The sequence below is a fragment of the Megascapheus bottae genome, chromosome 12, assembly GCF_031878675.1.
Source record: "Megascapheus bottae isolate mThoBot1 chromosome 12, mThoBot2.hap1, whole genome shotgun sequence".
NCBI classification, from domain to species: domain Eukaryota; kingdom Metazoa; phylum Chordata; class Mammalia; order Rodentia; family Geomyidae; genus Megascapheus; species Megascapheus bottae.
Genome location: NC_143520.1, coordinates 26,285,026 through 26,299,313, shown reverse-complemented (window position 1 = coordinate 26,299,313; position 14,288 = coordinate 26,285,026). Strand labels below are relative to the sequence as shown.

The window sequence follows — 14,288 nt, the reverse complement described above, 5'->3', positions numbered from 1 at the left end:
TGAGGATAAGCAAAATAAACTCCAGGATATAGAAACAATAGCGTGTTTTTGTGTGTGTTGTTCTCACTCTACTGAGTGAGGTTATTTCTTCTCTTTCGTTCTCTCTCTCCTTTTTTGTTGTTGTTGTGGTTTTTTTTTTGTTGTTGCTTCTTTATGGTTTATCTCTTGTTACTGTATCTGACTTTGGTATTTGGTATATTGTATATTCATTTATTTGTTTGTTTGAAATAGGGAAGCGAAGGTTAAAAACAAGATGATTGGGAGAGGGTGGGAAGAGGGAAACTGGGAGAAAAATGTTAGAAGGGATGTAAATGTTCAAGAAGTAATGTACCCGCTGCCTGACAAATATATTTGTCACCCCTCTTTACATCACCCCGGCAATAAAATACAACTACAAAAAAGGTGGGGAGACTGTACATCTGTTGAAAGGAAGATGACAACTGCTGCTCGTACCTGCATTTGCCAACTTCAGCTGCTGATAGTGTTCCATAGAAATTCTGAGCAGAGGGAATCTTGACCTTCTTGACTTGCTAACTCTGTTTAGTAGTCTTTTCCAGATCATATGCTGAGAGACTAAAGAACTTTGCTTTGTAGAAACTGAATTTGTTAATATGCACCCCCAATTAATGTGTGTAATCTCCCTTCCCCTTTTACCTATTTTCCTGATGTGATGATTCCAGAAGAAATATAAAGTCATCCTGTAGTTACCCTTTTCAGCTAAGTGCACATGCAAGAATGTGAGGTGCCACAGCAGCACCGTCTCCTCAGAAAAGAACCACAAAAGGCGTTTCAGCACTTCTGAATTCATATATGCAAATTTGAATCCTGATCTGAAGAAAGAATATCATAGAGATTTTCCTCAGACAGAACTCCTTTTGAGTGTGTCCAGATCCATAAGTTTTGACCCATTACAAAACCCTAGGAAACTTTTGGGCCGGGGTTGAATATCCCATAGAGCACTTTGGACCTGCAGTAGATGTCCAAACAGTTGGTATGTTGCAAGGCCTGTGCCTAAGATGCTAATAATGTTTTAATTTCAGTGACTTCAGTTATTTTTTTTTAAGCGTGAGATTCAGCTTTGCTGATTTCTAACACTCATGTGTGAAAAGGAATTGGCGCTGGGAGTTGCATCACAAGTTTCTGTGCACACTAGCCTTTAGCCCCTTTCAGAATTGGTGAGAAAGATGGAATCTTTCAGAGAGATTATTTTCTGTTCTGTGAGGTGCAATATTTGCTTTTAAAAAGAAGGAAAATAAATATAAGACAGGGCTACTTTCTCATTGATGTTTTAATTCTTATTAGGATTTTTTTTGAAACATTCAAACTAATAATGCTTTTGCTGATAAATATATAAAGAAGTCCTTGCTTTGGCTTGTTACCAGCTGATTTCCTGTGCCTTGTTCAGGGGAACTGGTTCTGTTAGAGATGAGTTTGTAAGCTAGAGTCCCTAAGGCTGAAACTGTCTTAAATACTTGTGAGTTTAGTTGTCCAAGTAATGACCTTACATAGGGAAAGGCAGATATGTATAATACATAAAAGTAGATGTCTGAGTTTTTAAAAATGAGAACACTTGATAATATTAGGTCCTATTACTAGAAAGTGTCAGTCACCAGACCTAAGCAGTCACTGTTCTTTTGGTAAAAAGGAGGTGGAATAGCTGAGTCTTGTGTATTCAAGGCCAGCCTACGATCCTACCTCTGTTTTCTGTATTTGATAGGCAACAGAAAACAAAATAACATCTGCTAATTTTTAAAAATTATAAATTATAAAGTACAAGGCATATCACAAAGGAAACTGGCAAAATCTTTCTTTTCAGCTTTTTAATTCTAGAATATGAATTTAGTTACAAAATTTTGTAACTAAAGTTTTTAGTAAAAGTTCCCTTGTAACTGATACAGTTTACATACATTCCAAAAATATCCAGTGTGTAGCATGTATTCAAAAAAAGAATTGACTCAATAAATTTTGAAAGATAGCAGGTATTGTGGAGAGCTTGGGGGTTTAATTCTGTTGAATTCTATTCTGTTATTTACCAAACTAGGGATAGGTTTTCTCTTGAACAGATCTCAGGACCACCGATGTAGTTGTAGGGAGAGAGCACTAAACTACAAACTTTTTGGAATAGAAACTGGGTGATTGCATCCTAAGATGGACCAAAGACTCCAATGGTAGCAGGGAGCTCATAGTGAATTTGAGAACTAATTACCTTGTAGATGATTTACATTTTCTTTATAATATCTCTCCTATTTGGTTTTACACCTATGCATATATCTGCAATAGGATACAGAGTTGTTAAAAAGTATTTTAAAAGACTCAAGGAAATAAAAGAAAAGGAAATTGGTAAGTGGAATTAAAAGCACACACCTGTGAGAATAATATTTGGATCCCATCTAACCCTCAGACAATTTCATTTCAGGTGGCTTCTATGCAGTTTATTAATATTGTGGTTCATTCAGTAGAAGACATGAACTTTAGAGTTCACCTCCAATATGAATTTACCAAATTAGGCCTGGATGAATACCTGGATGTAAGTATAGCTGTCACCTTTGTTATCAATGTATAGGAATCATTTTTTTCCCCAGCCTCAAAAGTACATTTCCATAGGAGCTGGGAATTTGGCCTAGTGGTAGAGTGCTTGCCTAGCATGCACAAAGACCTGGGTTTGATTCCTCAGTACCACATACATAGGAAAAAGCTGGAAGTGGTGCTGTGGCTCAAGTGGTAGAGCTCTAGCCTTGAGAAAAACCAAGGGGATAGTGCTCAGGCCCTGAGTTTAAGCCCCAGGACTGGCAAAAAGAAAGAAAAGAAAAGAGTACACTCCCATAGTGACTAAACAATGCTGAAAGCCCTGTGCAATCAGCCAGTGCTGTACTATTCAATTTGAGTGATATGCTCTGTCAAGGAAAGCCAGATTCTTGCAGGTACCCTGGGACCTCCCAGGATCTTCTGTCTAAAGCCTTTTAGTACAGGCATCAGATAACTTTTTGCAGCCTAGTTACAGCTATTCTCTGCCTTTGAGCTCTGTCTGGGTCAAGTCTCATTGCATTCTTTATCTGGGCTGTTGGAACATTTGCATTCTTGTTTACTCTGGGGACCCCATGTGGGCAGACAGAGTCAAACCAAGACTGCTGTAGAATGAGAACTAAATGTGTAGGCTATTAAACACGATGAGGAAGTGGACACTAGAGACTTCCTCCCAAAGCTTTTAAATTTTGTTTAAAGTGTTTGTGGCTTTAAAAGTTGCATTTTCAGTTCTTGGGGGAGAAGAGGGTTTAGTTTCTCTTTTTTCTTCCTCTTTGTTTATGTACTTTGGCATTCCCCTAAAGTTCTTCCATTAAGAAACAGAATATTGCTGTGCAAATCTCCAGTAGACTCAAGTAGCTGTGTGTACACGGGATGTTCCCTGTTCTTTGATTTCTAGACAGGTTTTGTCCAGCTGAATTTGGAAGACAATTAGTGGTAAGGTAGCAGTTGCTGTTCAAGGTTTGAAGCATGGAGACATTGCCTTTGGACATCTGCAGATTTCAGCCACCTATCTCCACTAGGGATAAAGCTAATGCACACACTCTCACTTAATTGGGAGAAACAATCACAAGGGCTAATTGTATTCATCCTGATACACTTGCTTGCCAGTTAGGCCTTTCCTGCTGTAGACTGGCCTATTGTATTTGAGAAGGGTATTCATCAGCAAGTATTCATCAGATTTGACTGTTAGGTAGTCAGTCCATAATGATTTTAAGGCAGATGTTATAAGATATATTTTGGAAAAGGCTGGACTGTTTGGAACAAACAAAACATGTAGACTGTTTGGTAATGATGTTCTGAATTTGTTAAAACAAACAAACAAACTAATACCGTTGTTCATGTGATTCTGGATTTTAGAAGCTGAAACACACAGAGAGTGACAAGCTCCAAGTTCAGATTCAGGCTTACCTAGACAATGTGTTTGATGTAGGAGCTCTGCTCGAAGATGCAGAAACTAAGAATGCAGCCTTGGAGAGAGTGGAAGAACTGGAAGAAAACATCTCCCATGTAAGCTCACCCCAAAAAGGGGGAGAGTGCTGTGTAGCCACTGGGTGCAAAACAGAATTAACAGCTTTCATAGTAGTAAAGAGTTCAGAGTCTAGTAATGAGCCATAGTCTGGGAGAGAAAGATATCAGAAGCCGTTTGAGGTTCTTTTAAAGTTTTTACTTAAAACAGAGTCCCTTGCTTTATCTCAGTTCACCTGCTCCATGTAACTGGACCGGCTGTTCTGGCTTTCTTGGTTATAGGTACTGGAGAATTGAATTATTGGCATTGTCCTTAAGGTTAGAGAGAAATTGAGTAAGAGAATTCTCCCTGAGACAAAGTATCTTTTGAAGACAAGCTCCCTCAGCCAGTGTTGTATGAATATATGTGTGTGTGTGGCCACCTTTATTTGAACTGCTCCTCCAAATGATATTATTTGAATAGTTTGGGTTGAAATAAGAAATGGACTTCCCTCACACATACCTAAATTGTCTACCTAGAAGGCCAGAGCAAAACAATTTTGGGGTTCATTGTGGCTTTATACATCTGCATACCCAGTTACTCAAAAGGTAGAGATAGGAACATTATGGTTAAAAGCCAACTCCAACAAAAATTTGTGGAACCTCATTTCAGAAAACCACTGGGTATAGTGGCTCTCACATGTAATCTCAGCTATTTTGGATAGTGGAAGAGCACTATCAGAGATTGCCTAAGTGAAAATCAACTGAAAGTGAAGGATTGTGGTTATGGGTTGCCTTGCAAGCACTAGTCCCTGACTCATGATTCATCTCCAGTACCACAAAAACTAAACCAAAGCAAAACCAAACATCAAGAAACATAATACCTGACAGTGGAGGGGAGGCCAGACCTTCCCTCACTGTCCCTTTCTCTGCCCTTACTAGTCTTAAAGAAACAGAGGGAGACAGACATGTGCTCATACTCATACTAAAACCCGTATTTATGTATGGATTTTAATAAGGATCACATAAACATTATTAATTCTGGGTAGAAACAAATATGCATTCTGTGCACAATTAAATATTACCCTTTGTGGAAAACAGCTGGGGGAGGGGGGAGCCTTGGGGTCAGTAATGGTCTTGAAGCTACCCTTTCTGACCACCAATGACCTGTGCAGAATAATCCTGCATTGTGACTCAGCTTCTTTTTCAAAATGTCACAGTTATCTGAAAAACTGCAAGACACGGAGAATGAAGCCATGTCCAAGATCGTGGAGCTGGAAAAGCAGCTCATGCAGAGGAACAAGGAACTGGATGTTGTCCGGGTAAGTGTGGGGTTGCCGGCCACCCAAATGGGCATGCCAGGAAACACACTGCAGCTTCCACCTCTTTGAGCATGGGATCCATATGTTTGTGAGGAATGCATGGAGGCAGCATGTTTTGTAGAACCCCTGGAACTGTTTGAAAGGTGATCCTCATATGGAAAGTACACATGTGTATGCAATCAAGTCCTGGAGCGTCAGTGTTTCCTTATCACAAATTTTGGGAGCAACATTGTTTTCCCATCTGGAGGAGACAGAATTGATTTTGGGGAATCACCCATTTGGTTGGAAATAAAAACACAGCATGGATTTAATTCATACTACTTACTTGTTTTTATTAGGCTTTGGGCTTCATTGTATTTAGTTGCTTTACTGCTACTCAAAACCAGATTTTGTGGTTGCTATGGGAACAGCAAAATCACAGCATAGACTAGGCCTTACGCTATTCACCAGAAAAAAAAAAAAAAAAGAGTGGGATGGAGGTAGGCAAAATAAAACCATTTTAGTGTCAGATAATCCCAGCTATTTCGTCTGGCATTAGTGTTGTTTTGCCTTTCATGTCAGGTATTTCTGGAGTGCCATCATGTGGCTTGGAATTATACAGAACACAAAAACACCAACCTCCTTGGCTTGCTAGCAAATGGTTTGCCTTTACACTACCACTAATGCAATGGCAATTTTATGGGATGGTTATCATGTTTGTGATATTCTCACATGTCCTACAGTTAACTCTAGGAAATTTATTTTCTGGCACAATATTGAGACAAAGCTTTAGCATATGGACTCAATTCAAGTTCAGACACTTGGATTAATAAAAATGGACAGTGTGTGAAGAATGTTTCCCTGCCTGCTGGAACCTTGTGGTGTGAGTTCACACATTCAAGCCCAGAAAGGAAGTTCAGGTCTATAAAACTCTTTCACTAGGTCTTCTATAGTCCCCCTAATGCAAGGAACTGGGACAGCTTTTGGATAGAAAATTGAAGTTCTTTGTTTTCTGCTAAAAACATGGACAGAAATAAGTACTCAGTTGATAGAAGCCTTGGCTTGTTTCCTTAATAACTGCATTACCAAAAGGAAAATGTTATAATTATTGCCATGAGCCTGGTCAAGGGCTCAGACACTATTAGGACCAGAGAAATCCATTCAAGAACAGCTAGCCTCTGGTTTCTCATAAACAGATTATTCCAGGCTTTGCAGATTTTTTATTCTTTTCTGACCTGTATCCAAGTCTGATATAGGATTCTTTGTCTATTGTTAGCTGATACATGTATCTAGGAGTTATAAGTGAATTTTAAAATAAATGAAAGAAAACAAACTGTGTCACCAGAGTACTCTGAGGCAATTTTAAGGCCAGGTTTGGGGAGTAAAAATCATCTCTGATCTGTTTATTTCTGCCTTCAAAGAAAATTGAATTAGCTGCATTTATTAAATGGAAAGAACTTCAACAATAACAATTGTTAGAATACATTGTGCACATTACTGGTGTAATTCATATTTCTGGGTTCTGGCTGAGGTCCATGGTTTTCTCAGTATTTGAATGTCGCTTTTCTTCTCCTTTTTTTTTTTTTTCCCCAAAGTGGTTTCGCTCAGTTTCCTAATTTGATGGTCTTGTAAGTACGATTCATGTCAAGACAAACTCTTGGCCATGGACTCTTTTGCAGGAAATCTATAAAGATGCAAATACCCAAGTTCACACGTTAAGAAAAATGGTCAAAGAAAAAGAAGAAGCCATTCAAAGACAGTCTACCCTAGAAAAAAAGATACATGAACTGGAGAAACAAGGAACCATTAAAATCCAGAAGAAAGGAGATGGAGACATCTCCATACTGCCAGTTGTAGCTTCTGGCACTTTACCTACAGGGTCAGAAGCCGTAGCTGGTAACTATGTGGGAGCCTTGCCTCCTCCCGCCCCACCACTACCTCTGTCATCAGACACACCTGAAGCAGGTAAGAGTTCTTGGTGGGAAACTAAGGTGGCATTGGGGTGACTGTGTGACCTCTTTTACCATTACCTAGGTGTGTCTTCACCTGCTTTTGATAACATGTGGTTTCACTTCTGATTTTAAAAATGATTTCATTTTTTAGATTAAAGTTACAAGTCTTCATGTCCCCATCCTTACAGTATTTCAGTGTTTTGTCATATTACTGTGTGTGCACATGACACTTTGTGGGAGACAAACTCTCTGTTTTCAAAGTCAATTTGTTTCTTTTCTTTTCTCTAGTGCAAAATGGTCCATTAACACCATCAATGCCGCCACCCCCACCTCCTCCCCCACCCCCTCCCCCGCCTCCACCCCCTCCTCCTCTCCCTGGTCCTGCAGCTGAGACTGTGCCAGGACCACCTCTCCCTCCTCCCCCTCCTCCCTCTGCACCTCCACTCCCTGGGACATCTTCACCCACAGTGGTTTTCAACTCAGGATTAGCAGGTGAGAGCACAGACTGGGATATGTGTGTAAGAAATATTCATTTATCTCCAGGGTTAATTCTGCGCTTCACAGTGGGTTTTTTTGCAATGATGCACATCCCTTGGCATATGTATATATATTCTTGCTCCTATAGCCAGTAAAGGGGAATTTGTTATACCATACTCAGAGGCACTGTCCCTTACCACCCTGTAGCGGGAGGTTCTGATGGCTCATCTCATCTTTCGCCTTCTCTGCACCACCAGGAGCAGGGCAGACAGACGAATTCTCTTCTGAACGATCAGCATATTTTTGTGAACTCAGCGAACATTTTCTGGATGCTTGTAGTGGTCAAAGTTCAGAATTAGGAATAGGCCTTGAATATGTCTGCTTATTAAGTTTTTAAAGTTATTTACAGTATCTTTTAGAAAAGAGGGAAATGCCTTTATGTGTATTACCTGATTCAGGCTTCCAGTTGTGACTTCAGAGCATGGTTTGCTGGGGTGGATTTATCTGCATGTTTTGAAAATCTTCTCAATAATTCCTGCTGTCCTCCTACTGGCCAGGATAGATTTTGCCACTCCACCTCATCAACAGCATGTGAGAGAGGATAATTGCTCTAATTCCCTGTCAGTTTCTTAAGTTTTTTGGTGGGTGGTGGGTAGGCAGTATTAGGGCTTGAACTCAAGGCCTTGCACTCTCATTTGATATATGTAGTTATTTTTCACTCGGAGCTAGCACCCTACTGTTTGAACCATGCTTCCGATTTGTCCACTTGGGCTGGCTCTGAACCATGATTCTCATGTTCCCAGAGCCTCTGAGTACCCAGGATTGTAGGTATGAACCACTGGTGTTGAGCTACGTTTTTAGTCTTGACTCTTGGAAATGAATTTTTAATCTTAAATATGATATTAAGCCATTTCCCAATCAGGGGGTGTTTCATGGGCATTAGGAATGGCTGTATAGTCACCATCCCTGTGACAGCTAAATTCTACTTCCTCGCCCACTCCAGAACATTCATGAATCATGGCCTCTGCTTACTGTGTGCTGCTGTTCTAACAGCTTCCACTTCCTAGGCTGTAGCTGTTTGCTTCAAGTCTAAATGATCATTGTTACCATAAACATTTCCTAGACTTTGTCCCTTCAGCTATACTAGCCAGTCACTAGGTAACTGTGAGTTTCAGGGATAGGGAAAGTGGGGCGAAGACCTACCTATAGCAATTTTGCCTACCACCTCGACTTCTAAGAAAATTGTCACCGAGTCCATTCTGAGTAATGTTCTCAGTAAATTCATGGCTTGTTTCTACTCTTCAAGGTCTTCCCCGTCTACCACTTTCTTCTAGAACTTTTATTGCTTCCGAAGAGAAAAATTGGAGGAGAGTCATCGTGGAACTGTTGGATTGTGGAATGTAAATAAACAGCCCTCACAGGCAGTCGTGGGCACCTGTGCCCTCACCAGGTTACCCATGGTGACTGAGTGTGGACACCCATAATTGCCTTGTGCACCTGGACCCCAGATTAGGCTTTCCCTGTAGCCCCCCAGGGAGCACTCACTGAGATGTCTGCTGTGATGGGTCATTTGGAACGGCTTCTTTTCTCCCTGGCAAAAGCTTCATGTGTGCTCAGCATCAGCTTCTATTCATCTGAGCTCTAACACAGAACTCAGAGGTAGAGGTGTGCAGGTCTAAGGCTTCCTTCCCAAGAAGCATGTTCTGTCTCTGTCTGGCTAATTATTCCTCTTGCTGCTCCTCAAATATTTATCTTTCCTGCTCATTGCTGGGTTTGAATCCAAGCCCTTATTCTTCAGCTATACCCTCAGCCCTTTTTGCTTCAATTATTTTTCATCTAATGTCTTGTGTTTTTACCCAAGGCTAGCTTCAGACTGTAATTCTCCTATACATGCCCCTAATAACCGGTAAATACCACCGCATCTGCTTATTGATAGAGATAAGGTCTTTCTTTTTGCCTAGTTTGGGTTCCAGACAGCAGTCCTTTTGAGAGTAATTAGGATTATTTGTGACTGTGACACACCATACCTGGCATTAATTTCTTTTTGCCCTTGCTGTTACTTAGTTTAAAAAAAAAATGTGTTGGTTTTTCTGACTGCTTCAAGTTTAAGGTGAAGAGCTCTGTTCAGAATGGCCATAGTTGGAAGTTGTCCCTATTGTACCTCCCACAATGCAGAGGACTGTAGGGGGCACTGGAGAAACTCTATTCCATAATTTCCACTAAACAGGCAAGAGAGGTATTTTCTTACAAGATAAAAGGATTACAAGATCCTTCTGTTTTGATAGCTTGTAATCAGGCATTGGCAACAATCTTCTCTCTGTGTCTCTGTCTCTGTCTGTCTCTGTCTCTGTCTCTGTCTCTGTCTCTCTCTCTCTCTCCTTCTCTCTCTCTCTCCCTCTCCCTCCCTCCCTCCCTCCCTCTCTCTCTCCCTCTTTCTTTCTTTCTGCCTCCCCCCTCTGTCTTTCACTTGCCCCCCCCCCCTTCTCCTTCTCTCCCCGTCTCTTCCTTGCCAGTTTGGGGCTTGAACGTAGGGCCTGCACACTGTCCCTGAACTTCTTTTGCTCAAGGCTAGCACTCTACCACTTGAGCCACAGCTCCACTTCCTGTTTTTTTCTGTGTATATGGTAGGAAGGAATCGAGTACAGGGCTTCATGCATGCTAGCATGCTAGGCAAACCCTCTACCACCAAGCCATATTCTCCATCCTTTATCTCTTCTTTACCATCATTCTTCATTTGATTTTCAATACTTAGTAAGAGAAACACCCCTCTCTCTCTCTCTCTCTCTCTCTCTCTCTCTCTCTCTCTCTCTCTCTCTCTCTCTCTCTCTCTCTCTCTCTCTCTCTCTCTCTCTCTCTCTCTCATTCTCTTTTTCTTTCCATCCCTTTCTCACGTGTTCTCTTGCTCCTTCTCTCTTTCCTCCCTTTTTCTTTCCTCTTCTTCCTCTTCTCTTCTCTCCTCTCCTTCCTTCCCTCCCTCCCTCATTCCTTTCCTTCTTTCTTTCCTCTCTGGAACAAAGAAGCTAGACACAATCAGTATATCCCAGTAGAACCAACAGACTGCACTGAGCTGGAATGCTTAGGGTTTTGAGAGACCTGGAGCCTGTGATGTCATTATGCCTCTGGGTCTACAATTGATGGGTTTCTTATCTCTGCAATGGGCAATGAACAAGAGTATTGGTGTCACAGGAGGGAATCAGGAAGAGAACCATGTAGTTATGTCTAATTGAAAGTTTACTTTGCATTTTAGAAAGTGTTAGTAGTGTGGAATAGGTATTTAAGTGTGAACTAATCTCTCTGCTGGGGTTGGTCACCATGACAGACCACGGGGTTGTCTCTGACCTTTCTTGTGTCTTTGAGATGTACTTGGATCATCTCAATGAATAATTAGTTAGTAGCTGGTTACTTTTATTAAGAAATTACTCACATCCTATATAATAGCTAACAGTTCACCATGGCTACTTGGGACCAGTGGAACACAGTGTTTTTTTCTTTTCTTTTCTTTTTTTTTTTTTTTGCCACTTTCAAAGAGAATTTTAATAAAAAGTAAGTGAGCAGGGCCAGGAGTTTGGCCTAGTGGTAGAGTGCTTGCCTAGCATGCACGAATACCCGGGTTCGATTCCTCATACCACATACATAGAAAAAAGCTGGAAGTGGTGCTGAGGCTCAAGTGGTAGAGTGCTAGCCTTGAGAAAGTCCAAGGACAGTGCTCAGGCCCTGAGCCCAAGCCCAAGACTGGCCAAAAAAAAAAAAAAAAAAAAAAAGAAAAGTGAGCTTTGAAAGGCTGGACTGATTGAAAATGAATTTTTGTCTCTGTGCTGCCTTGTGAAATGTGTCCACAAAGCATGAAATTATAGGCTGAGTGTGTGAACTGTTAGGACACTTGATTCTAACCGTATCTAATTTTTTTTTTGTATTTTCTTTGTTCTTTCTGCGCTTCCACAAAAGATGGGCCAATCAAGCTTTTCTGTAGGTTGCTCCTCACAAGTGTGTTGAGTATTTGCCATGTGTTCCTGTTGGTCACACTGTGCCTTGACATCCTCCCACTCCATCTTACTTTGGTCCATTGCATTTTGTGTGTATGAGGAGTCTGGGTGCTGGCTGACGGTGACCCCAGGCTCGTCTACACCTGTTGGTTGAACCTGTAGAAGAGATGATCATCCTTCTCACAGTACACTGGCTTCATAGGCCATATTCCTTTCCCTCTCCAAAAGAGCTTTCCTTTTGACTTAATTTCCCTACTTGGATGCAAGGCTTTAACTATAAACATACCTTAGATTTATTTTAAAGAAACAATGAGTGAAGAGAGGCTGCCAAGTCAGTCACTGTCTGTGACTGGCTGAGTGGAGCATGGTCTGCTTAGAGCTGCTTTCCTTCTCCTGATGTCCAGGGGTGGAGAGCATAGACCTTGGTCATCTGAACAGCCCTCTCTTCTTTGCCACCCCTAGGCCCCAAGTTAGGGAAACGATCCTGCTCAGGTGAAAAGGACCCCTCTCAATTCCTATTGTGATTCTGCACATGGACTACTAAGCTATAGAACCTTCTGTTCAGTCATCCTACAGAGGACACTCATTCTCCTGTGTAGCATAGACAACAGTGAAGTGTGATGAGGCGTCAAGGAAAGAGTGAGGAAGGAAGGAGCTACATTTGCTGGTGGAAAGGCCTGCAGAAGCCTTGGCAAAAGCTGTGTTTCTGTGTTCCTGCATGCTTTTGTGTGGATTTATCTGACAACATTCTTGGTCTTTCCATGACCTTTGTAACTCTGGAGGAATGAGAGGCATTGACCATGTCCCCTTTTTAGTAAATAACAACTGAGGCAGCAGGCAGGCAAGCAGGCAGCTAGCTAGCCAGGTAGAAGTTTGGGTATGTTTTCTTTGGTGCTGAAGAGCTCAAGTTCTGGCCTACTCAAAGCAGAAGGATGAAGATGAATGTATGTACCTAAGCAGTCCTGAAAGACTTCTTTATGATCTATAATTAATAAATGAAAATTAAATTAGATATCAATTGTTTTTTGATTCCTCAAAAAGAGAGGAGTTGGCAGTCCCCTGGCCTATAAAATATACTATCCTCTCTGTATCAGCTTTTCTAATTGGCTCACTGGCATTGCCTACTGTCAAACATAGGTGATTCCTGGAGAGAACTTTTTTAAATGGGGGGAAAGGTCTGAAGCCATTCCTGAGGAGTATTATATATATCATCATGTCTAGGAAGGTTTTCCACCATCATCTTTTTTCTTTCTTTCTTTTTTTTTCCAGTCCTGGGCTTAAGCTCAGGGCCTGTGCACTGTCCTTGGGTTTTCTCAAGGCTAGAGCTCCACCACTTGAGTCACAGCACAACTTCTGGCTTTTTTCTATGTGTGTGGTACCAAAGAATCAAACTGAAGTCTTTGTGCATGCTAGGCAAGCACTCTACCACTAGGCCAAATTCCCGGCCTGTCATCTTTTTTTTTTTTCTTTTTCTTTTCTGAGATTGTATAAAGAGAAGGCAGTTCATTGTGACTGTTCTATACATGTATACAATGTATCCTGATTAAATTTAACCTCTCTATCACTCTCCTTGACCCCACTTTCCTTTCCTAGAACAATTTCAACAGGTTTCAGTGTTCTATTTTCTTACATACAAATTAACTACATCTACCATAGTCATCCTCTTTTGTCCTCATAGTTAGCCCTCTTCCTTCTACTGTACCCCAACCCCCATCAGTAGAACTTGATTCCCTCTATTTTGTTTTGATCCCTGTTCCTCAGATAGCTTTTAACACAATTTCCTCAGCAACTAGTTGAAGACCTTTAATGGCTCTGGACAAATCCATCTGGGGTATGATGTTTTCTGTATTTAGGAATGCTTGAATGCTTCTTGCCATCCTTCCTCCAGTGTTAAAGTGTCATCTGCAAGGACTCTTGTATGATTGCTCTTATAAGTTACTAGATTTTGGAGGAGCCTTAATATCATTCTCTTTGACATCTGTAGCTGTGAAAATTAAGAAGCCAATCAAGACGAAGTTCAGAATGCCAGTGTTTAACTGGGTCGCTTTGAAGCCCAATCAGATCAATGGCACAGTCTTCAATGAAATCGATGATGAGCGGATTTTGGAGGTATCTGTCTTCATAGTTAGAAATTGGGAGTGCTCTCTAACAGCAAAGCCAAAGTGAGTGCTCTGTTAACTTGAGCAAATCACTTATAGAATGCTAATGTTCAAATACCTTGGTGTAGAGAAGAAATAGATTTATATGATCAAAGAGTGTAAGTGGATAATTTTATAAGACAGTTCTGGCACTTTAAAAGAGGTAAGCTAAAATATCATTTTGAATATCTTTAGTGTATGACACAAAGTACGTATTAGACACAACTGCCCTTTAATATATAAAAGAACATCAAAACCTGCTGTTGAGCTAAGTTGATTCAGGATTCAGTGACCTTGCTGATCATCTCGTCTGATGGACATTAGTGTGTGGTGGTTTTCCATGCAAACCAGTTATCAAATGCAGTGTAGTTGGGTGTTTAGAGTCAGTAAAACTATGACATTCACCTGCTTTCTCACAAAAACCAGTAAGAACAGGGCAAGGCGTGGCCAAAGGAAAATCCATAATAG

At 40.9% G+C, this 14,288-nt stretch overlaps 1 protein-coding gene across 9 annotated transcripts in view; it reads left to right on the top strand.

The window, feature by feature from the left end:
• The window catches only part of Fmnl2 (formin like 2), a 274,154-nt gene that overhangs the window by 241,329 nt on the left and 18,537 nt on the right, over positions 1-14,288 (top strand). For 5 of the 9 annotated variants that reach the window (XM_090342834.1, XM_090342827.1, XM_090342828.1 and 2 more), the window contains exons 11-17: positions 2,417-2,527; positions 3,883-4,032; positions 5,190-5,291; positions 6,950-7,235; positions 7,511-7,714; positions 11,645-11,665; positions 13,667-13,791. In XM_090342834.1, coding sequence (XP_090198960.1) covers positions 2,417-2,527; positions 3,883-4,032; positions 5,190-5,291; positions 6,950-7,235; positions 7,511-7,714; positions 11,645-11,665; positions 13,667-13,791 — 999 coding nt within the window. The remainder of the gene's footprint in view (positions 1-2,416; positions 2,528-3,882; positions 4,033-5,189; positions 5,292-6,949; positions 7,236-7,510; positions 7,715-11,644; positions 11,666-13,666; positions 13,792-14,288) is intronic. The other 4 variants (XM_090342837.1, XM_090342833.1, XM_090342835.1 and 1 more) reach the window with 1 other exon arrangement.